The following is a 22,895-nucleotide window of genomic DNA, read 5'->3' on the forward strand; positions in this document are numbered from 1 at the left end:
TGCACTATTTTATTAGTATAAGAAGGAAGAGATTGCCTAATCCTGTGAAATTTTATAGTACGTGTTTGGTGTATGTTAGGCTATTTAGAAATTAAAAGGCTAGAATGGCATTTGCCAATACTTTTGATATTGTTTTCTTTCTCGTAAGTCAGTCTAACTTTTCTAGGCTTTCTTTTGTTGTTGTCCTTTTTTTTTTTTCCCCCTGAAGTGTTGTCAAGCCTTTCACATCTTGTACTTTACTGAATTGGTTATTTGAACTTATGCATGGAATTTTGCATTTGTTCCTATTAAATTTCATCTTATTAGTTTGACTCTGTTTCAATATTTTGAGATATTTCAGAATCCTGATTCTCTCATTCACTATATTAGCTGTACTGCTCAACTTTGTCATCAGAAAATTTGATAAGACAGATTTATATGAATTCATTAAAATTAATGAATGATAAAAAATTATTGCATTGAGCCAAATCCTCTGGCTTGTTACTAGAGACATGACTCCAAATAGTTATTATTTGCATTGGTTATTAAACCAGCTCTAATTCCATTTTACTATGTTTTCATCAAGTCCATATTTCTTTATTATATTAAAAAAGTATCTTAGTTTCACATCTTCATAACATCAAGTTCCATAATATTGATACTGATTTCTCATTTATCATGGTAATACAACCAAAAGGGAAATAGGTTTGGTTTGGCTTGATTTATTCTTAGTTAATTCATGTAACTCCTGATATATACCACTTTCTATTCTAAGTGCTAAAAACCCTTCTGATGAATGAATAATCAATTTTGTTGAAGATCAGCATCATAGGACTTCCTAGGTGGCACAGTGGTTAAGAATCCACCTGCCAGTGCAGGGAACATGGGTTCGATCCCTGCTCCAGGAAGATCCCACATGCCGCAGAGCGACTGAGTTCGTGTGCCACAGCTATTGAGCCTGCACTCTAGAGCTCGTGAGCCACAGCTATTGAGCCCATGTGCTGCAATTACTGAAGCCCGCGCACCTAAAGCCTGTGCTCCGCAACAAGAGAAGCCACCAAAACGAGAAGCCCGCGTACCACAACGAAGAGTAGCTCCCACTCGCCGCAACTAGAGAGAGCCTGTGTGCAGCAGCAAAGACCCAATACTGCCAATAAATAAATAAATAGACAAATTTATTTTAAAAAATCAGCATCATAATTAAATTTTTTACAAAATTGAAGTACTATTTCCATTTCTCTATATTCTAGTATGTCTCTTTCTCAGTAATTTGAGATCACACAGTGGTTCTTTGATTCCACCAAGTTTTTCAATGCAGTGCATATTCCATTAATGCATTTCTTTAGAACATATTTCTAATGGGATGAGAATTGTTTATTATAGTTTGATATACTTTTCACATTGATCATACATTGTATGCCTTGTAACTTTTAAATCATCTTGTAAATATACCCCATTTATAGCATGGGTGAGTAAATGAGGACTTAGCACAAATCTGTGACTGAAAAAAAACTTCACAGCTCATGTTTTCTTGAAGATAGGCTGTGAAAGTCTAGTTTCTTATTTGCTTAAGCAATGAGAGTATTTTGAGACTCTTCAAGTAGAGATGTTTTACATTCTAATGAAGTTGCCTATAATTTAGCCATCAAAAGGAAAACAATTGGTACATACTGCTGTCATGTCATTTTTACTTTATACTTGTTTTATGTGGATTTGTACACATAATCATTTAAAATTTGTATAACTGAAAAAGGTGTTTTATTATTACCCCATCATAAAACCATTGTTAATGTGTAATCGCTTGTTTATTTAAAAGTTTATATTACTTAAAAATTAATTTTGTTTTCTGAAAGGTATGAAATTCTTAGAAAATGATTTAATAACTAGATTACACTATTTTTGCTCCTTTTATAACCCCTTCTTTCTCTTGAGGATGTGAAATACATGATTATCACTTGGACTAGAAATGTAGAGAAACCATTTTCTTGCCTAAAATTCTGTTTTAACTCAAGGAATTATTTTAGGGCCCATTTGCTTAAATTGAAGTCTCTGCATCCTCAGTGTACTTTTGGATTTTATAATACAAAGCGAGACCAACGAATCCAGTCTGAAATCAGGCCAACCGGCTTCTTTCTTATCCACTGTAGTAATAACAACAACCAGGTGTCATTTATAACATACTGAGCGTGTTAAAGTTACACATTTACTCCCAAAGGAAGCCTGTGTAGCTAGGTACCCTTATTTCCTTACAGAGGAATCTGATATTCACTGAGTTCGTTGACTTTTCTAAGGATATATATATATATAGCTTGTAAGTGATAGAAACAGAATTTGAATATAATTGTGACATTAAAATTCATGCTTTTAATACAGTATTATTATACTGAGTTCTTCTTGACCGTGTACCCTAATGGTAGCCAACTGTCTTGCAGATGTGTGCCAGTCATCATAGAATGGATTGGTCCAGAAAATGTAAGGGAATCCTAAGAAACCTATCTCCTTCACTGAAGATATAATCGAGAAGTACATATACTGGCATTTGTGAATCAGTTGTGCTGCTAAATGCATATAAAACATAAATTAAAACTGAGGATAGAACCCTGTAGATCACTAATAATTGAAGGGGCAAACAGAAGAAAGGAATCTTATAAAAGAGATGAAAGGACAGTTGAGGGCATGTGGAGCCATACAAGCTCATGGAAGAAAATTTCAAGAATAAGCAAGATTGCAAGAATAGCTTTTTATATACTAGTTATTTACTTTGTATCAGCTCTTTGACTCATTTGACTCCCCTCAATGACTTTACTTTTCAGATGAATAAAATGAAGCACTAAAACTTTAATTTGCCCGAAGACACCCAGTGGTAGGTGGCAGGACTAGAATTATGGATCCAAGCAGGCTAACTGTGCAGTCTGTGCTTTTCATCAGCATGCTGTACTGCCATTTTGAATTGGCAAATGCCCAGAAAGGTTAGGGGAGTTAATGACCGAAAATCGTCCATTGGATCTGGTAATTAGAAAATCATTTGAGGATCTTTTCCAGGAAAATTTCAAAGGAAGGATATGGATAACACCTGATTGCTGTTGGTTACAGGAGAAAATAAATAGTGAGGAAATAGAAATACTGAGAGAAAAATAAGTATCTGTTTAAAAGGGAATGTGACAGAGTGGTAGCTAGAGGGGTATACAGGGCCTTAGGGAGCGAGTTTCTGTCTTTTACAAGGAGAATGACTTGAGCGTATTTCAGCCTGAATGGTAAAGTAGCAGGAGAGATAAAGAAAAAAAGAATTGAGTAAAGTCCCCAAGGGAAGTGAAGGGAATAAAGAAGAATAGTTGTTATTTATTCAACTTTGATATTTTAAAAGCCTGCCATGTGCCAAGTCCTATGGCTCAGTACAAGCTGGTGATAAAAAAAAAAAAAAAACAAGAGAGCGGGCATATTCCTCAGCTCTAGTCCAGACCTGCTGAATCAGAATTTCTGTGGGTTTAGGAACTTAACGTTTGTAACAAGCTCCAGGTGATTCTTCTGTACTCTGAAGATGAGAATCCCTGCCCTAAGTCATTGCATGGAAATCGGCAGTTGGTCTCAGCCTGACAGTCAACCATTTACATCCCCTGCCCCATACACTCTCAAGATTACTGTCATTTATGGAGCCTTGATGATTAAAATACAGGCATTTAATTTAATCAAGACATTATAAATTTTACTTCTTTTTACATTCCTATTTTCTGGCTTGTTTAACATTTCGTAGATCTCAATTGAGCTGTAAGTAATGAATTTTGCTTCTTTACAGTGAGTTCCCAAGATATGCCTATTCAGCAGTGAGCAGTAAATGGTTCAACATGAGCTGTTTCTTATGTAAACATACAAAAGGCCTGACCCAGACTAAATCAATTTAAAAAGGAAAACATTAAAGCTATGTTTCCTGTTATATACTTAAAGTCTTCTTTGGTTCCTTATGATTATACCATTGACCAACTATTTCAGACTTTAGTTTATCCTCCTACACCACCTGCTGAAATGGTTCAAATGGTATGGGAGATGAATTTCGGAAGGGCAAAGCAATTACAATTATAACTCCTACATTTTAGCTAATAGAGCAGCTTTTTGTGTTAAGGGTAAGGAAGTTATGGGCATCTTGACTCACTCCCTTTCCTGATTTGAATTGCTAAAAGTTTTTAAAGACTGCAATAAGGAGGGAGAGCAAAGTTCATAGAGCCTTTAAAAGGATGTGAAGTGAGACAAGAAAATTTGATTCGTATTTATTATGTCGAACATTTCTAGGAAAAATCGTTAGGAAATAATATGAAGCCTTTCTTATTAGGATATTGTAATTGTATTTTTTTAAAGCAGATATTGTTATTACTAGGCATTCTTGTCCTCACTGAAGCCATAAAGTTCTTTTTCCTCTGATTGGTTCCCTGGTAGAGTATCATTCTATTAGAATTCTTTAATAATTTTGCAGCTGTTTCTTGTGCTGTGAAAACGTAGTGCACTAAATCAAAGCTCTCTTGAATAAAATATACTTTAATTTTTAGCTTTGCAGTCAGATTGTTTTTCACTTTTAGGCTATTTTTAAAGTTCTCACTTAGGGAAAATAGCATTTTAAAAGTTATACAATGATTTCCAGCCTTTGAAAAAAGGTAAATTATTTCAAATCTTATGTCTGTAACTGTTTATATATTTATACCTTAAAAAAATATCTAGTGTACCATGAGATGTGAAGTATATCTTTCACAAGACATCTTGTTCTAATACTGCTTAATAAAAGCTAATGTATGGTATTTGAATGAAAATATTTTGAATATGTTTTCTTAATTTAGTACTGAAACAGCAAAGTACTTTGAATATTCTATATTATAATAACTGGAATTGATTTTAAGTATCCATAAAACAAAATGGGCATATTTTATACTTTAAAGAATAAAGATTAGTGAATATTTCAAGTTGAGGGAAAAAATCAAGTGCTGTTTGGATAATGAAGTAAATCAATGTGCCAATGTATGTTTTCTGATTACAAAGAATTAAAAATAATATGGATCATGTAATAAGAAAGAAAAATTAGATTTTATTATCTAAGTCTGAAGATGGTTATCCTGTATTTATTTTTATCAGAACAAAATCAAACCAAACTTGTACAGTTTGTAAATATTAGCTATTTCTTTAAAATATATTTAATCTTTATATTAATCTAAACTAATAAGCCAAATGGCCTACCTTTATTATTTGTAATAGTAATTTAAATTTTTATACTTGGGAAACTGTCTGCAGAGGAAATACATTGTTTTCTGGGTTTGATCTCTCAGGAGGCTAAAAAATTGTTGAAGAAAATGATTTTTAAAGATACAACTGTGTTTTTAGTTAGCCTAAATTTTCCCTGATCAACTGTTTATTGTCTTAGAAAGTAAGGGGTTTATTACGTACTAATGAGCATGCTCTTAAAATGTTCTTAGATTGATAAAACTGATACCATTAGAAAATGTGAGTAGAATTTATTCGGTTTGATTAATTAAATTGCAGCTCCATGGTGCTCTGTTTGCTCAGGCTTTTGTTTTTCAGAATCCTAATACTTTGTCTAGGACAAGTCTCTCTTCCTCTCACTTTCCAGGCACTTCACTTCTTCTTCTTCTTTTTAAATTTTATTTATTATTTTTGGCTGTGTTGGGTCTTTGTTGCTGCACGCGGAGTTTCTCTAGTGTGGCGAGCAGGGGCTACTCTTTGTTGCGGTGTGCAGGCTTCTCATGGTGGCTTTTCTTGTTGCAGAGCACAAGCTCTAGGCACATGGGCTTCAGTAGTTGCAACATGCGGGCTCAGTAGTTGTGGCTCGCAGGCTGTAGAGTGCAGACTTAGTAGTTGTGGTGCATGGGCTTAGTTGCTTTGTGGCATGTGGGATCTTCCTGACCCAGGGATCAAACCCGTGTCCCTGCATTGGCAGGCAGATTCAACCATTGTGCCACCAGGGAAGTCCTTCACTTCTATATAATATCTTATACAAAGACTGAGGAGAGAATCAAAGAGGATGGTGTTTCTTCCTAACATTTACTGAGGTTTTTATGACGTGGAAAGTTTTGTGCTAGGCTCTCTGTATATTATCTCACTTAATTCTTATAATTAAGACAGAAACCCAGTTCTTTCTCTGCTCTTGACTGCTCTGCTACTACATAATTGCTATAACCTTTTTGGCAGAGGAGAAAATGCCATTTTGGTAGGCAAGCCTAACCTGTGGGCCATACCCCTACATCCGCCGAAGCTGGGCCTAGTACAGGTCCCTGACACTTTGTGAAGAATGGCCTGTCTTTGGCTTGAAGCCTCTCTAGCCTTTTGTCTTTACTGCCATGCCTCTCTTCACTCCAGCCATTCAGCAGAGCCTCTTCAAGGTTTCTGATTGGGCTGCTTTCTTACAACTTTGGGCCTTTGAACTTGTTGTTTCCTCTGCCTGAGTACTTTCCTCATTGTGGTAAATGAGATTGGGCTTTTTTTTAACTCCTTTAAGCACTGCTTTCTCTTTCCTGCGCTCCCCAGATCTGGGTCAGGTGTCCCTCCTGCATGCTTCCAATTGCACTCTCTACCTAACCTTGTGTAACTGACTGTTTTGTAATCTCCTATACCTATATGAGGACAGGGACCATACAGGGACCCAGTATCCTCAGGGCCTATCATAGGGCCTAACATGGCACCCACTAAATAGCCTTTGAATGCATGAATGCAAGTTAGCTCATTGGAGACGAGGCTATTTAGATAGGAGGATATACTTTTGACAGTCTTGACTGAGGCAAGAAATAGGGAAGAACTTGGTTGCTTTTCACCAGTTACTATATTACCAGCAATTTTATACTATTGGGGTATAGTTTTTAAATAGTCATTTTTGTATAGAAAAAGAGCTGTAATAGAAACAACGTTATATTTGGTGGAAGAAATGAGAAGACAACCTTTATGTTCATCCCACTGGTGAAAGGGATAACAGATGTCTTCTAGGGACAGTGATAAGTAGGAGAGACTTTTTTTCCACAATAAATTGCAAAATCGTTGTTCCTTTAAATCTTCCTAATCTCCTCTTATTATCTATTTAACCTCCAGAACATCATAGTTATGTTTCCTTTTTTTTATTGCAAATATAGTTTATTAGACTCCTATCTTTATCTCTTTTTTTTTTTCCTTGAATGCTAGAGGTTTGTCTGTTTTTGCCTTTGTTGATCTTCTCTGCCTTTTTTGTTTCATTAATTTCTGCTCTTATTTCCTCTCCCCCCCCCCCTTTATTTAGTTTATTTTGGCTTTTTATGTTTAGCTCATTAATTTTGAGCCTTCATTTTTTTGCTAAAACAAACATTTTAGACAATAAATTTCCCTGTAAGTGCTACTTTAACTGCATCTCACAACCTAAGCACATTTCTTTTAAGTATTTCTAAATTTTTTTTTGACCAGAGAGTGACTAACATAGAAGTGTGTTTTTAAATTTACAAATATAGGCAATTTTTCAGATTCTCTTTTTTAAATAAAATATCTAACTTAATTGTATTATACTCAGAGCATGTAGTCTCTATGATGCTAACCCACTGAAACCTGTTGAGGCTAGCTTTATTGCCTATCAGGTTTCTGTAAATGTTCCTATGTGCTTGACAAAAATATGTATTCTACAGTTGTTGAATACTGTGTTATATAAATGTCCATTTCATCAAATTTATTTAATTGTAGTTTTCAAATTTTCTGTATTTTACTTTTTTTAAAAAATGTGCTTGGTCAATTCATTACTGAGGGAGGAGATTAAAATTTTCTACCATGGGTGATATATTTGTCAGTTTCTCTTTGTGGGTATATCCGTTTTTCTTTCATAAGTTTTGAGCTTATATTATTCCAAATAAATTTAGAATTGTCTTAAATTCCAGACAAATTGGATCTTTTGTATTCAGGTAATAACTATATTTTTAATAATTTTTTTCCTTAAAGTCTATCTTGTCAAATGTCAGCATAACTACTCCAGCTTTCTTTTGTCCTCCACATATTTTTTCCATTTTTTGACTCAGTCTTCCTGTGCACTTAAGTTTGAGGTATGTTTCATAAAAAGCAGAATAACACTGTGATTTCTTAAAACCAATCTGACAGTTTTATCTTTTAATTGGACAGTTTAAATCATTTATATTTGCCATGATTGTAGTTATCTTTGGATTTATTCTTATTATGAGCTATTTGTCCAACTTTTTCTGCCGTTTTTCTTTTCTTACATTCTAATCTTCACTTATTTGAAAGTTATATGTTCTATGTCTATTATTTTAGTTATTACTCTAGCTATTTTAACAGGTGTACTTAACAAAGTCTGAAGTTAAGTATCTTTGTCTTCATCCCCCTCACCACCAGATACAAGGAATTTAGACTGCTTTACCTAAAATTACCTGGTCCTCTAGTTAGTACACTATCATTGTCCAGTGTCTTATTTTTAGCTTGTTTTCTCCTCATAATTTTGGCATTATTTAGTATTTTAAAGATAATATTTGTTTAGGTTTACCCATATATTTACCAGTTTCTTCCTTATTACTTCTCGGGCTTCTTTGGGCTGCTGGATCTAAGGTTTGGCAATTTTCAACAATTGTAGAAGCACATTATCTCTGCAAGTAATACCTCCGTGAGTGGAAATTCACTGTGCTATCTTCCTGGAACTCCTGTTAGATATATTTTAGACTTTCTCTCTCTATTCTTTGTGTATCTTTTTCTTTTTTTAAGATTGATTGATTGATTGATTGGATGCATTGAGTTTTCATTGCTGTGTGCAGGCTTTCTCTAGTTGTGATGAGCGGGAGCTACTCTTCATTGCGATACAAGGGCTTCTCATTGCCGTGGCTTCTCTTGTTGCGGAGCACGGGCTCTAGGCTCATGGGCTTCAGTAGTTGCAGCACGTGGGCTCAGTAGTTGTGGCTTGCAGGCTCTAGAGCACAGGCTCAGTAGTTGTGGCACATGGGCTTAGTTGCTCTGCAGCATGTGGGATCTTCCCAGACCAGGGCTCGAACCCATGTCCCTTGCACTGGCAAGCGGATTCCCAACCACTGCAACACCAGGGAAGTCCTCTTCATGTACCTTAACTCTCTTTTATCTACAATGTTTTTTGTCATTTTGGATTACATTCTGGATTTCCTTGGAGCTTTCTTTCAGTTCACTAATTATCTCTTAAGTTGGGTTTGGTCTCCTTGAGTTTTAAATTTAAGTAATTCTCTTCTTATTTGTAGTTATACATAGTTCTTATAATTAAAATCTTATTCACTGCTCCTATATTTTAAATGACTTTACTTTTTTTTGTTTGATTGGCTGCGCTGCGTGGCTTGCAGTATCTTAGTTCCCAAACCAGGGATCAAACTCGTACTCCCTGCAGTGGAAGCATGGAGTTCTAACCACTGGACTGCCAGGGAATTTCTGACTTCACTATTTTTTAGATCAGCTATAGGCGTACAACAAAACTGAGGGGAAGGTATAGATTTCCCATATACCCCCTGCCTCACACATGCATAGCCTCTCCCATTATCAACATCCCATACCAGAATAGTATGTTGTAACAATTGATGAATCTACATTGATACATTCTAATCACCCACCGTCCATAATTTACGTTAGGATTCACTCATTGTTGGACATTATGTGGATTTAGGCAAATTTATAGGACTTGTATCCATCATTATAGTACCATATGGAGTATTTTCACTGCCCTAAAATGCATTGCCTATTCATTCCTCCCCCTGACCAACCCTTCTCAACATTGATCTTTTTATTGTCTCCATAGTTTTACTTTTTCCAGAAGGGCATATAGTTGAAATTATATCGTATGTAGTTTTTTCAGATTAACTTCTTTCACTTAGTAATATGTCTTAAAAATTCCTTATGTTTTTTTTCTTGGCTTGATAGCTCATTTCCTTTTTGTGCTGAATAATACGATGTACCACAGTTTATCCATCCATCTACCGAAAGACATCTTGGTTGCTTCTAATTTTGACAATTATGAACAAACCTGCTGTAAACATTCACATGCAGGTGTCTGTGTGGACATGTTTCAGCTCCTTTGGGTAAATACCAAGGAGTGAAATTGTTGGATCATATGGTGAGAGTTTGTTTAGTTTTGTAAGAAACCGCCAAACTGTCTTCCAAAATGGCTATACCATTTTGCATGTCTGCAGCAGTGTATGAGAGTTCCTGTTGCTCCACATCCTTGCCAGCTTTTGGTGCTGTCAGTCTTCTGGATTTTGGCCATTCTAGTAGGTGTGTAATGGTATCTCTGCGTTTTAATTTGCTTTTCCCTGATGACATATGATGTGGAGCATCTTTTCATATGCTTCTTTGCCATCTGTATATCTTCTTGAACCTGCTCATATTTTGAAAACACTTTTTCTTCTTTTTAAACAATTATATTTCATGTGTACTAATCCAGTTTGTAAAGTCTCTGAGGGTCTGTTTCTCTGCCCGTTGTATCTGTTAGTCTCTTGTTTCACTTGGAATCAAATCTGCGGAAATTCTTTGAGTTGAGATTGAGTTCATCTAAAGAGTATTTGCTTTTACCTGGTATCTGGTAGCACTGTCTACCTGGGACAAGCCTCTGCAATTTAAAATTTTTTTGTGCCTCATTTGAAACTCAAATCCCCAAGTGCTGTCTTATAATGGCAAAGTCTTAGAGGGATTTTTATTTTCCTCTTCACCCATTGGTAAGGCTAAGGTCAAGATGGATAAGTTGGTAAGTTACCTTGTCTCTATCAGCATGGGCAGTAGGAGGGCTTTTTCCATTTTTTAAACTTCTTTAAGTTTGAAATACAGATTCACATGAAGTTGCAAATATATCTTCTGTGTGCCCTTTACCCAGTTCCCTTCAGTGAAACCTTTTCCCCAGCTTTATTGAGGTATAATTGACAAATAAAATTGTTGATATTCAAAGTATACAACTTTTATTTGATATATGAATGCATTGTGAAAGGATTCCCCCATTGAGTTAATACATCCATCACCTTTTGTGTGTGTGTAAGAACATTTAAGTTCTACTCTCTTAGCAAATTCTTAGCAAATTTCAATTATACAATACAGTGTTATCAACTATAGTCACCATGATGTTATACCTTAGATCCTCAGACCTTATTCATTTTATAACTGAAAGTTTGTGCCCTTTTACCAGCTTCTTCCTATTTCCCCAGCCCCTTAACCCATGGTAGCCACTTTTCTATTCACTGCTTTGATGAATTTGACTTTTTAAAAAAATTCCACATATAAGTGGTATTATGCAATATTTGTCTTTCTTTGGTTTATTTTGCTCAGTGTAATATAAATAAGCCCTCCAGGTTTATCTATGTTGTTGCAAATGACAGGATTTTCTTTACTAAGGCTGTATATACAACTTCATTGTATATACAGTTGACCCTTGAACACCACAACACAGTTCCAGTCATACACTTTTTTTTTTCAATAGTAGATAACTGTGAATGTAGAACCACTGATAAGGAGGAACTGTGGATATGGAGGGCTGACCATAACTTATACATGGATTCATAACTGCTTGGAGGGTTGGTGCCCCTAAATCCCAAATTGTTCAAGGGTCAACTGCATATGCCATATTTTCTTGATCTGTTTGTTCATTGATGGACACTTAGGTTGTTTCCATACAAGGTATGGAAAAGGCTTTTGTGAACAATGCTGCCATAAACATGGGAGTACAGATATCTCTTTGAGATTAATGATTTCCTTCGGATATATACCCAGAAGTGGGATTGCTGGGTCATATGCTGGTTCTATTTTTAATTTATTGAGGAACCTCTGTACTGTTTTACATAGTGGCTCTATGAGTTTACATTCCCACCAACAGTGTACAAGGGTTCCCTTTTTTCCATATCCTCCCCGCATTTATTACCCTTTGTCTTATTGCTAATAGATATCCTAACAGGTGTAAGGTGATATCTCATTACAGTTTTGATTTGCATTTTCCTGATGATTAGTGAGCACCTTTTCGTGTATCAGTACCTTTTGGCCAATTACACGTCTTTGGGAAAATGTCTGTTCAGATCCTTTGCCAGTTTTTTAAATTGGGTTGTTTTTTTGCTGTTGAGTTATATGAGTTCTTCTTATATTTTTGGGTATAACCACTTATCAGACATATAATTTGGAAATATTTTCATTTTAGAAGTTGCCTTTTCATTTTCTTGACAGTTCCCCTTGCTGAGTAGAAGATTTTTAGTTTGATGTAGTCACACTTGTTTATTTTTGCTTTTGTTACCTTTGCTTTTGGTGTCAAATCCAAAAAATCATTGCCAAGACCAATGTTATAGAGCATATACCCCTGTGTTTTCTTCTAGGAGTTTTATGGTTTCAGATCTTGCATAACTTCTCGTATAACTGTTGTACAGTATCAAAACCAGGAAATCGACATCACTACAATCCACAATTTTATTCAGATTTCACCAGGGCTTTTTTGTTGTTGTTTTGTGTTTTGGCTGCGCCACATGACATATGAGATCTTAGTTCCCTGACCGGGAATCAAACCCATTCCCCCAGCAATGGAAGCATGGAGCCTTAACCACTGGACAACCAGGGAATTTCCTTACCAGTTTTATTTTTAATCATTTGTATTTATATGACTATATGTGTGTATGTGCACTTTTACTACATATGTACATTCATGTAACCACCATCACAATCAAGACACAGAACTGTTCTATCACAAGTCTTCTTAAGAGAGCTGTTTTTAATTCACCCTTTCAAGGCTGATGTAGCCCTTCGTGACCCCCACTTTTTATGCAGTCTCCTATAAATAGATTCATCCATCTCCTTATGTGGGCCTTGAGCTTATCTCCTCCTGTGCAATTATCAGAAAATCACTGTCTGCAGGATTCAGCAGAAACCCTAAGAGCAAAAGCTGGCTTTGGCAGGTCTTTATTTATTAGTGTTCCTGATTTCACTTTTTGGGGGTGGCTTTGTACCTTCTATTCTCTAGTGCCAACTGTGAAATGTGTTTGAAAGGGTGCTTTAAATTGTCTTCAAGCATTTTAATGTTGTTTCAGTCAGAAGATTCATTCAGATTTTCTAATATGCCATATTTTGGAGACAGGTAACCATGGAAATATTAAAGAGCATTTATATTTATAGTTTTCGTTGATAGTTTTTTCATAATTAGAAAAGTTGACTTAATCATGGTGCGTGTGCATCTATGATTAGTTGATTAGATATATTATTCATTCAGAACCATCTTAGATAATGTACTTTCGTAATGGTCATAAAATTTATAATGGAACTCTTTATGAATGCTTAATTTTCAGTCATATTTTATTTATTTCTCTAATAGTTTTAATATTTAAATAATTAAAACAGAGAAGTTAAATAATTTCTCCAAGCTCATGATCGTTGGAAAATCTGAGACCAGAGTTCACGTGAGTCTTTTGCTTATCCTACCAGAGTTCACATGAGTCTTTTGCTTATCCTATTTCCTACAACTCAGATTTAAATGGTTTTGCAATTAACTTCTAAGTTAGATTTATATACTCAAATATTTTATATTTCTCTGGACTTTCAAATCAGGTTAAAATGAGAAATACATATTTTAATTTCAAAAGCAAACAAAAGAAAAATGTAAAATCTCAAATCCTGATTTTTAGAAAGCTTAAAATTTTGAAATTAGCATGTTTAGAAGCATTAAGCTATTGCTCAATATACAAACCATTTTTGCATGGAGAAGAAGAACCTATGGAAAGTCATGTTTTCCACACATAGATGATAGGAGGAAAATAGCTTCCACAGATAGATAAATAGCCAAGATTAAATATGGGGCATTTCAAGTGTAGGTGAAAACTAATCACATTGGGTGTTTTCCTGGTTTATATCTTATGATTTTGCAGTTTCTTCATGAACCAAGAGAAATAGAAAGGCTGATTGTTAATGTTGGGCTAGGTTGCTTTGTTTGTCTTTTAATACAGTACTGATTTTAGTTCCAAGCATACTTTCTCTTCCTTCAAAGGGTTTCTTAAAAGTGTTTTAGTTTCCTTTAAAAGTAGGTTTAGGGAATTTATGTAAAATGTAGAAAGCATTGACTAGTTTAAAATAAGTAAATGTAACTTTTATATAGGGGATATTAATCTAGGGAAATAAACTAGGCCACTAATTGCCAAAGATATTTGCTGTATGCCAGAGTGTATGTGGCCCTGTGGCAGAAGTTTACTGTCTAAAGACTGTTTTTTTTTGCTGTGGACAGATAGATTCTCCGCTTGAGATTTGTAAAGATTTGTGGCAGATCAAATCAGTGAATTGAAACAGCATTTACTGATTGCTTAATGGAAACATAGTTTCTGACTTCAAGAGAAAGACTCTTGAAGAAGAGAAAGACTGGACAGGTCATTGTCGTATTCTTGTACTTACAGTGTAGAAAGACTCTTAAGAGCACAGATTTGGGAGGAAGGGAATTTGAAGAAAGGGTGGTCAGGAAAGACTGACTAGGAAGTGAAGTTTGAGCTGAGCCTTTAGAATTAACAGAATTACACCAGTATTCAGATGAAAGGAGATCATTCTACCAAAATAGGTCTACTTGCAGTGTTACACCCTTCCACCTACACCCTCATTCATTCCTTTTTCCTTTACCTTCATTAAGGCAAAATGAAAATGTTTGTGACCCATTTTTGTGGGCCTTATTTTTAATGTAATTCTTGGGTTCTTGTAAACTTTTAGGCCACCTTTCCTTGGATGCCCATTCCTAAACTGTAATTTTCTAAGTTAGAAACAACGGAAACTAGGCTCAGCTCTTACCTTAGGAATAATGAGAGCCCATTTATTCTCTTTCTCTGGTTCCCACTATGACTTCTTGACCAGTGCCTGTTTGTTTTCCCATTCCCTTATTGTAACGCCCTGTGACACATCCCTACCTGAGCTGCCTGCTCATTCACTTGCAGTCCTCTCCCTGCTGCTCTCTTCACTTGAATTCATTAGCCTCAGCCCTCACCTTGTCTGGCCTGATGCATGCGATCTCCATTGCTGCGCATCTGGCCCAGACATCTGCCACTTTGAGTCTCAGTAGTCATCCACCTTCATCAGTATTTGGCCAGCTTCTGGGCATGGTCTGATCCACACTGTTACTTAACCAAGATGTAGTCCTGAGCACATGCATACTGTCTCTCTGTAGTTTTCACACTAGGGCTCGGTGCTTCCCTCCCTTCACCCTCCACTAATTACTTTCATTAGTTTTCAATTGATATAATTAATTGTATTTTTTTCTAATCACTGCAATTGTATCTATCCTAGTAAAACTATTTTTATCATCTATGTATTTTCATTTTGGTGTTGATTGAAACTTTCATGGGGGTCAAATGGTAGTTTCCTTTTGATTACTCACTTTAAAGCATTTGTGAACCAACATAACTAAAAAATTCCAAACTCACACAAACTTAGGCTTATCTGGCTTCCGAATCCTGAACCCTATTCTTCGCACCCTACCACACTGCTTTGCTATTTTCATTCTAAAGCCTTCATGGAACATTTAACCATTTTCTTCCTCTAATCTAGCTTTAAGCTGCTGATAATTTTATTCATTTGCTTAGCCTTGGGTCCAATAAGATCAAGGTTTCAACTCTATGTGGGCGAGTAATACTTACTGTGTTTCTATATCAGTAAGCAATATAGTCTTGTCAACAATTTAGTCTATATGACGATGAGTTATATAAAGGACCAAAGGCAAAGGGTAGGGGAGTTAAATAGATTATTAAGGCTTCATCACCTTTCCTAACAAGGCAAGACATCAGAGTGCTGAGGAAGGGAAAGTAGATGTTTAGCATTGGAAAGAAGACAGGGTTTTGAGGCAAAACCCTGGATTTAAGTTGCAGTTTTGTCCGCATAGTAGCTCAGTAACTTTGGCTAAGTCTTTCAACCTCTCTGCGTTATTTTCTTTTTAGTGAAAATGGAGATAATAACAGAACCTCACAACATCTCAAGGATTTAAATCATATGTGTGAAAGTACTTTAAAAATAGCACAGTGCTGGGAATCATTATAGGGTAGATACTGTAAGTGCTAAGTTTTGCATACATTTCAAGTCGTTAGTATGTGGTAACTTTCTAATACCTGCCTCATAGATTTGATTAACCCATTAATCCAAAGGGAAAAAAATGGTAATAACATGACGTTAGTGAACAAAATAAGCATAGAATATTTATTTTATCTATTTACTTTTTTTCACTTCCTTTACAGGAGAGCCTTGAATTTAGGAATTCTTCGAGACCCTGGATCAGAAATTGAAGACAGACAATACCAGATAGATCTGCAATCCATCAATATTGGTACTGCGCAGTGGGATCAGCTAAAACCAGAGAAGGAAAGTGGCACAGGAGGGGTGCTAACAGAGAGTGAAAGAAATTCTCAGAATCCAGCCCTTGAGTGGAATATGGCCAGCAGGTAGGAGATGGTTGAGAACTTTCCCCACATTCTGATATTTCATTGCCAGAGGAACAGTTGATGATACAGTCTTTAGCATGCCCAACCTAAGTGTTTGGGTATTGTTTCTGCATTTCATGACCATCACAAAATATAATTGTAATTGTAGCTGATGATTTTGCTTGGAAACCTGCTAGTCCTACCACTGTTACACTGCAATTATTACAAATTTAAGGTCTCGGCAATTTTTTTTTTTTAAGCTTGTTATTTGGTGAAAGCTTCCACCTCGGGCTAAGGATTCATTCACATTTTCTCTTAAAATCCATTATATTCAAAGTCAGATTTTCTTTAAGCCTTTCCTTATCAGGTTCTTGTGCTTGTTGCCTTTCTAGATCTTCTTTGAAAATATGTTTATTAAAGTCTTTTGCCTATTTTTGAGTTGAGTTGTCTTTTAGTTGAAGATTTGTAGTTCTTTTTTTATTTAACTATTTAAATTTTTAAAATTTTTATTGAAGTAAATCAATTTACAATGCTGTGTTAGTTTCTGATGTACTGCAAGGTGATTCAGCTATACATATACATATATAGTCTTTTTCATATTCTTTTCCATTAGGGTTTATTACAAGATAGTGAATATGGTTCCCTGTGCTATACAGTAGGGCCTTGTTGTTTATCTATTTTATACATAGTAGTTTGTATCTGCTAATTGCAAACTCCTACTTTATCCCGCCCCTTCCCCCTTTTCCCCTTTGGAAACCATAAGTTTGTTTTTTAAGTCTGTGTGGTTATTTCTGTTTTGTAAATAAGTTCATTTGTACCATATTTTAGATTCCACACATAAGTGGTATCATATGATATTTGTATTTCTCTGACTTACTGCACTTAGTATGACAATCTCTAGGTCCATCCATTTTGCTGCAGTTGGCATTATTTCATTCTTTTTAATGGCTGAGTAGTATTCCATTGTATATATGTACCGCATCTTCTTTGTCCATTCATCTGTCAATAGACATTTAGGTTGCTTCCATCTCTTGGCTATTGTAACTAGTGCTGCTGTGAACATTGGGATACATGTATCTTTCTGAATTAAAGTTTCATCTGGATATATGCCCAGAAGTGGGATTGCTGGATCATATGGCAACACTTTTTTTAGTTTTTTAAGGAACCTCTATACTGTTTTCCATAGCGGCTGTACCAATTTACATTCCCACCAACAGTGTGGGAGGGTTCCCTTTTCTCCATACCCACTCCAGAATTTATTATGTGTAGACTTTTTTTTGGGGGGGGGGGGGGGGGAAGTGCCAATGATTTTATTCTGTTCAGAGAGGACAAATTTATAAGAATTTATACAGTTTAGAAATGTAGAGATTCCAGTTACACCGTCATTCCTAGTACAAAAAATAACTAGTAAGATAACCAATCAGAATTTCAGTTTTCTTTTCAAAATCATAATCACAAAAGATGGCAATAATTTGTAAAGTTTTAAGAGTCTTGTGAGACTCTTTATTCAGATCATACTTTCAAGCACAGATTTATTTTAATGGACAACAAAATAAGTTAGCAATAGATATGAATATTCATATGTTTCCCTAAGACACAAGAAAATGAAAATATTGTGAAAGATCTCAACATTTTATCAAATCTGATTATCTGAACTAAATTTGGCATGCAAAATATCATTTCTCCCTAAACAGATGCAGGAAAGAAGAGATATCTTCTTTACCTCTTTTTTGTGTAGACTTTTTAATGATGTCCATTGTGACTGGTGTGAAGTGATACCTCATTGTAGTTTTGATTTGCATTTCACTGATAATTAACAATGTTGAGCATCTTTTCATGGGCCTATTGGACATCTGTAAGTCTTCTTTAGAGAAATGTCTATTTAGGTCTTCTGCCCACTTTTTGATGGGGTTGTTTGTTTTGTTATTGAGTTGTATGAGCTGTTTGTATATTCTGGAAATTAAGCTCTTGTCAGTTGCATCATTTGCAAATATTTTTCCCAGTTGGTAGGTTGTCTTTTTGTTTTGTTTATGCTTTCCTTCACTGTGCAACAGCTTGTAAGTTTTGATTAGGTCCCATTTGTTTATGTTTGCCTTTATTTTTATTGCCTTGGGAGACAGACCTAAGAAAACATTGATACAATTTATGTTGGAGCATGTTTAGCCTATGTCCTCTCCTAGGAGTTTTATGGTGTTACGTCTCATATTTAAGTCTTTAAACCATTTTTAGTTTATTTTTGTGTAGGGTGTGAGAGAGTGTTCTACTTCACTGATTTATGCAGGTGAGTCAAAAATTATCCGCACTCTCGTGTTTGTGAATCTGTTGTGTGGTTTCGATTTGTGGTGACCCAGTTTTTCATTTAGTGTTAAGCCATCAGTATAACTGCCTGCTTTAGACCAACAGTCATGTAGGCTCAAACACACTCTGAAAAAAAAAGTCTATATATTCCTACTCCCTTCTCCCATATTTTATGATGTTGGCCTCCTCTCTCACATCTTCGTGTGTATCTTTTTGCTGTTCATTGTAGTTATCATCACTTTCACAGATTTTTTTAATGTGTGTGTGTGTGTGTATGTGTGTATATATTTTTTAATGTATGTACTGGCTTATTTAAGTGATTTTCCAATTGTGATTTTCTTGTAGATTCTTGTTTCTTTTGTATTTAGAGAAGACCTTTCAATATTTCTTTTAGAATAGGTTTAGTATTGCTGTACTCTTAGTTTCTGTTTGTCTGAGAAATTCTTTCTCGCTCCTTATGCTCTAAATGATAACCTTGCTGGGTAGAGTGTCCTAGGTTGTCGGTTTTTTCCTTTCAGGACTTCGAATATATCTTGCCACTCCCTCTGACCTGTACATTTCTGTAGGAAATCAGCTGATAGCCTTTTCTGGGGGTTCCCTTGTAAATAATTCTTCATTTTTCTCTTGTTGCTTTTACAATCCTCTCTATTATAACTTTTGCCACTTTAATTATGATATGTCATTGCGTGAGTCTGTTTAGGTTCCTCTTGTTTGGGACCCTCTGTGCTTCCTTCACCTGAATATCTGTTTACTTCCCCAGGTTTGGGAGTATTTCACCCATAATTTCTTCAAATACATGTTTGATCCTCTCTCTCTCCTTTCTCTTTTTGGAACCCCTATTATGCGTAGGTTGGCACACTTTATATTATCTCATATGTTGCTTTCATTTTTTTTAAACTTGTCTTTCTGTCTGCAGTTCTAACAGGGTGATTTCCCTTATTCTGTCTCTTCCAGATCAGTATTCATTCTTCTGTGTCATTTAGTCTGCTATTCATTGCTCCTAGGTTGGGTTTTATCCCCAGGCACAGGAGTGCTAGTAATCCACTTCCATGCCCTGCAGACACTGCACTCACAAAGCCACCAGTGGAGTAAATCCCCCAAAGTAGCCCAGCCCCTGGAAATTGGCTCAGATTTCAGCCCCTCCTCCACGTGTGGGCAACCACTGGCACTTGCTCCCTGGGCTTGTAGAGGTGTAGCTGTGCCTGCTGTGAGCACTCCAAGAATGAGGATGCTATGGTGGGACGCCTCCCTTTGGAGAATGTATTAGCAATGGCGGACCCAAGATGTTGCAGCTCAGACCACACTCCAGCCCCTTCAGGCTCTGTGGTCCAGCCAGCCCTAGGCCTCTGCCCAGATTGTCTGCTGAAGCTCTAGGTTCAACACCCTAGTCCCCACATATACCAGCAGCACATGTCTTGGGCTTGGGAGTGCACTGAGGTGGCCAGGACCATCTGTGCTGGTCTCTCTCTGTTCTGCCTGCTGCATTCCAGCTGCTACACTCTCCTCTGAGCCTCTGAAGCTTCATATCTGTCCCAACTGATCTCCCAGCCAATGCAGGGGGTTCGCAGGGTGAGCAAAACCTTTCCCCTTTCATAGGTCCCCACCAGAAGTGCAAGTCCTATCCTGATTCCTTTTTTTGTTTTTCCTTTTTCTTTTGTCCTTCCGAGTTACATGGTGATATTTCTTGCAGCTTTGGTTGTATGAGATCTTCTGCCAGCATTCAATAGGTATTCTGTGAGAATTGTTCCGTATGTAGATGTATTTTTGATGTATTTGTGAGAGGAGGTGAATTCCACATCTTTCTATTCCTCCATCTTGATCTGGGCCAGGAGTTCTTTATTTATTATTGGTATTATACCCTTATCAGATATATGATTTACAAATGATATTTTCATTTTCTTGATAATGATCTTTGATGCACAGGTTTTTAACTTCAAGTCTAATCTGTTTTTTTTCTCTTGTTGCCTGTGCTTTTGGTGTCATATCTAAGAATCCATTGCCAAATTCAAGGTCATGAAGATTTATGCCTGTGTAAGAGTTTTATGGGTTTAGTGCTTATAATTAGGTTGTTTATTTTAATGTTTTTGTTTGTTTATTTTTGTATACAGTATGTGATAAAAGTCCAGCTTCATTCTTTTGCATGTTGGCTATCCAATTGTCCTAGCACCATTTGCTGAAGAGACTTTTCTTTTCCCATTGAATGGTCTTGGCACCCTTGTCAAAAACTAACAGACTTTTGAACTTCCAACATATGCCACGGAATGCCTTTTACACTAAAGACACAAAATAAAATAACTTCTAATATTTGCCTATCCCTTATAGATCTCATCACTCAGTCAAAAAGACAGACTAGTTAATTAACTGTTTAAGTACAATATGGAAAGTTCTCTGATAGACATAAATAAAGAATACTTAAGATTATAGAAAAGCCACATCAAAATTGAGATAAATGCATTTTATGCACATAGGACATCTCATGCTAATAAATGTGACATAACACATAAACAGAACAGTAAATTAATCTAAAATTGGTGTAGATACAAATAGAGAATTAAAAGAAAGAAATGAATGACTAACTCTATGCATGGATTTTCAGGGAAGGTTTCACAGAGTATATGGCTTTTGAATTTGTTTCCACAAAATATGAGTGGCAGGAGAGGGAAAGGGGGCATTTTGAACTAAGAAAACTACCGCAGTATAAAAACTTGGCATGTTTTATTCACTTCTGAATACCAAGTACATAGTATCATGCTTGGCATGTGATAGGAAGTTAATGAAGATTTGAGTGAATAAATGAGTGATTGAATGATTAGATGATTAAGCAGAGCTAACAAATTCAAGTGACTGAATGTGTTTCTGAGAGATGCTGACTCAAAGACAAGAAATTTTAGATCTGATGTTGTTTAGTTCTGCTGATTAATCTTGACAGAAATACAAACAGAACCTTAATATTGTTAGCTTTTTGTTTTTCAGTAAGCATTACAGGTAGAACTCAAAAGTTACACAGTGAAGAATTTACTCCTTCCCCTAACCTTTTTAATGGTTTTCATTTGTTCCTCTTGATACATTACTCACATTTTGTCTTTAATCATAATGTGTTTCTGTGTGTATGATGGGGAGAAGGAAGCAGGAAAGTTAAGCATAAGGAATCATCAGATTTTAAAACTTGCAGATCTTTTGCTTCCAAAACCTTAATTTTTCAGCTGACAGAATATATCAGGGTTCAATCAGGGCAGCACAACCACTATAAGCATTGTAACACAGAGATTTATTTTAGGAATAAAACCTTATCCAATTGTGGAGGAAGGTGTGTGACCTGGTTAAAAAATTTGTAGCACCCCAGGGAACCTGGGAAGCCAGGCACGTCCAATGTCTGGAGGGACCACCAAAGGCTGGTAGACAAGTCCGTGGGAGGCTATTGCTTCTGCTTCTAGAGTTGAGCCTACCGTTGCTGTTGGCCAGCAGAGCCAATGGTCAGGAAAGTCACAAAGGTGGGAAGAGTGAGGACAAGCTAATCTAAACCTTCTTGAATTATATGATTTTATAATAATCCCCTTAAACTTTTTCGTGGCTTTATGTGAGAGAATGTGTTTTCTTCTGCTGCTTAGAATACCTGGGAACTGAGTGTGAAGGGAAAAGAGATCCTGGTGCAGTAGGAGGGAGCAGCTGGTTATACTTCCCAGCAGCCAGCAAATATTTTCTACCTTACGTGTTGGCTGAAGTTGTCCTTGGCAACCTGAAAAGGTGGCATACAGATTAAAGGACAAAGATCTGTCTTGTACAGCCTTCCTCTTCTTTATATCTTAGCATAGTTACTACCAGGTGGTAGGTACTCAAAAAGTCAGAAAATATTTAAGTTGAGTATAATCATCATAATCGTATATCATACAGTTTTATTTTAATTGCATTAGAAAGTCACCAGATAATGTTCTTCTTGGAAGGGGAAACACACACACACACACACGAAAATGGGCTTCAATGCTTAACTAAATATTTGATTTTTAAAGTTACTATGGAAATCAAATGGCTTATCCTTATGACTATCTAAAATAAGAGGAATCTGTAGAAATACATATAGTTAATAAAATTATAACCAATAATTTTCCAAAAAAGTATGTTATATATATTTATTGTTTATAATAAATGTGTGTGAATATTAACTGGTTTTCACATTTAGGAATATCCAGTGTAAGGGATTATCTCAGTTGATTACCACAAGTCTTAAGTATCTTCTGGTCTATCTTTCTCTGTAGTATT

General features: G+C 35.9%; 1 protein-coding gene across 7 annotated transcripts in view; it reads left to right on the forward strand.

The window, feature by feature from the left end:
* VPS13B (vacuolar protein sorting 13 homolog B) overlaps positions 1-22,895 on the forward strand; it is a 773,631-nt gene that overhangs the window by 464,211 nt on the left and 286,525 nt on the right. For all 7 annotated transcript variants that reach the window (XM_057735654.1, XM_057735658.1, XM_057735653.1 and 4 more), the window contains one exon: positions 16,158-16,361. In XM_057735654.1, the coding sequence (XP_057591637.1) occupies positions 16,158-16,361 (204 nt within the window). The remainder of the gene's footprint in view (positions 1-16,157; positions 16,362-22,895) is intronic.

The sequence above is a fragment of the Hippopotamus amphibius genome, chromosome 5 (assembly GCF_030028045.1).
Source record: "Hippopotamus amphibius kiboko isolate mHipAmp2 chromosome 5, mHipAmp2.hap2, whole genome shotgun sequence".
In the NCBI taxonomy this organism is placed as follows: domain Eukaryota; kingdom Metazoa; phylum Chordata; class Mammalia; order Artiodactyla; family Hippopotamidae; genus Hippopotamus; species Hippopotamus amphibius.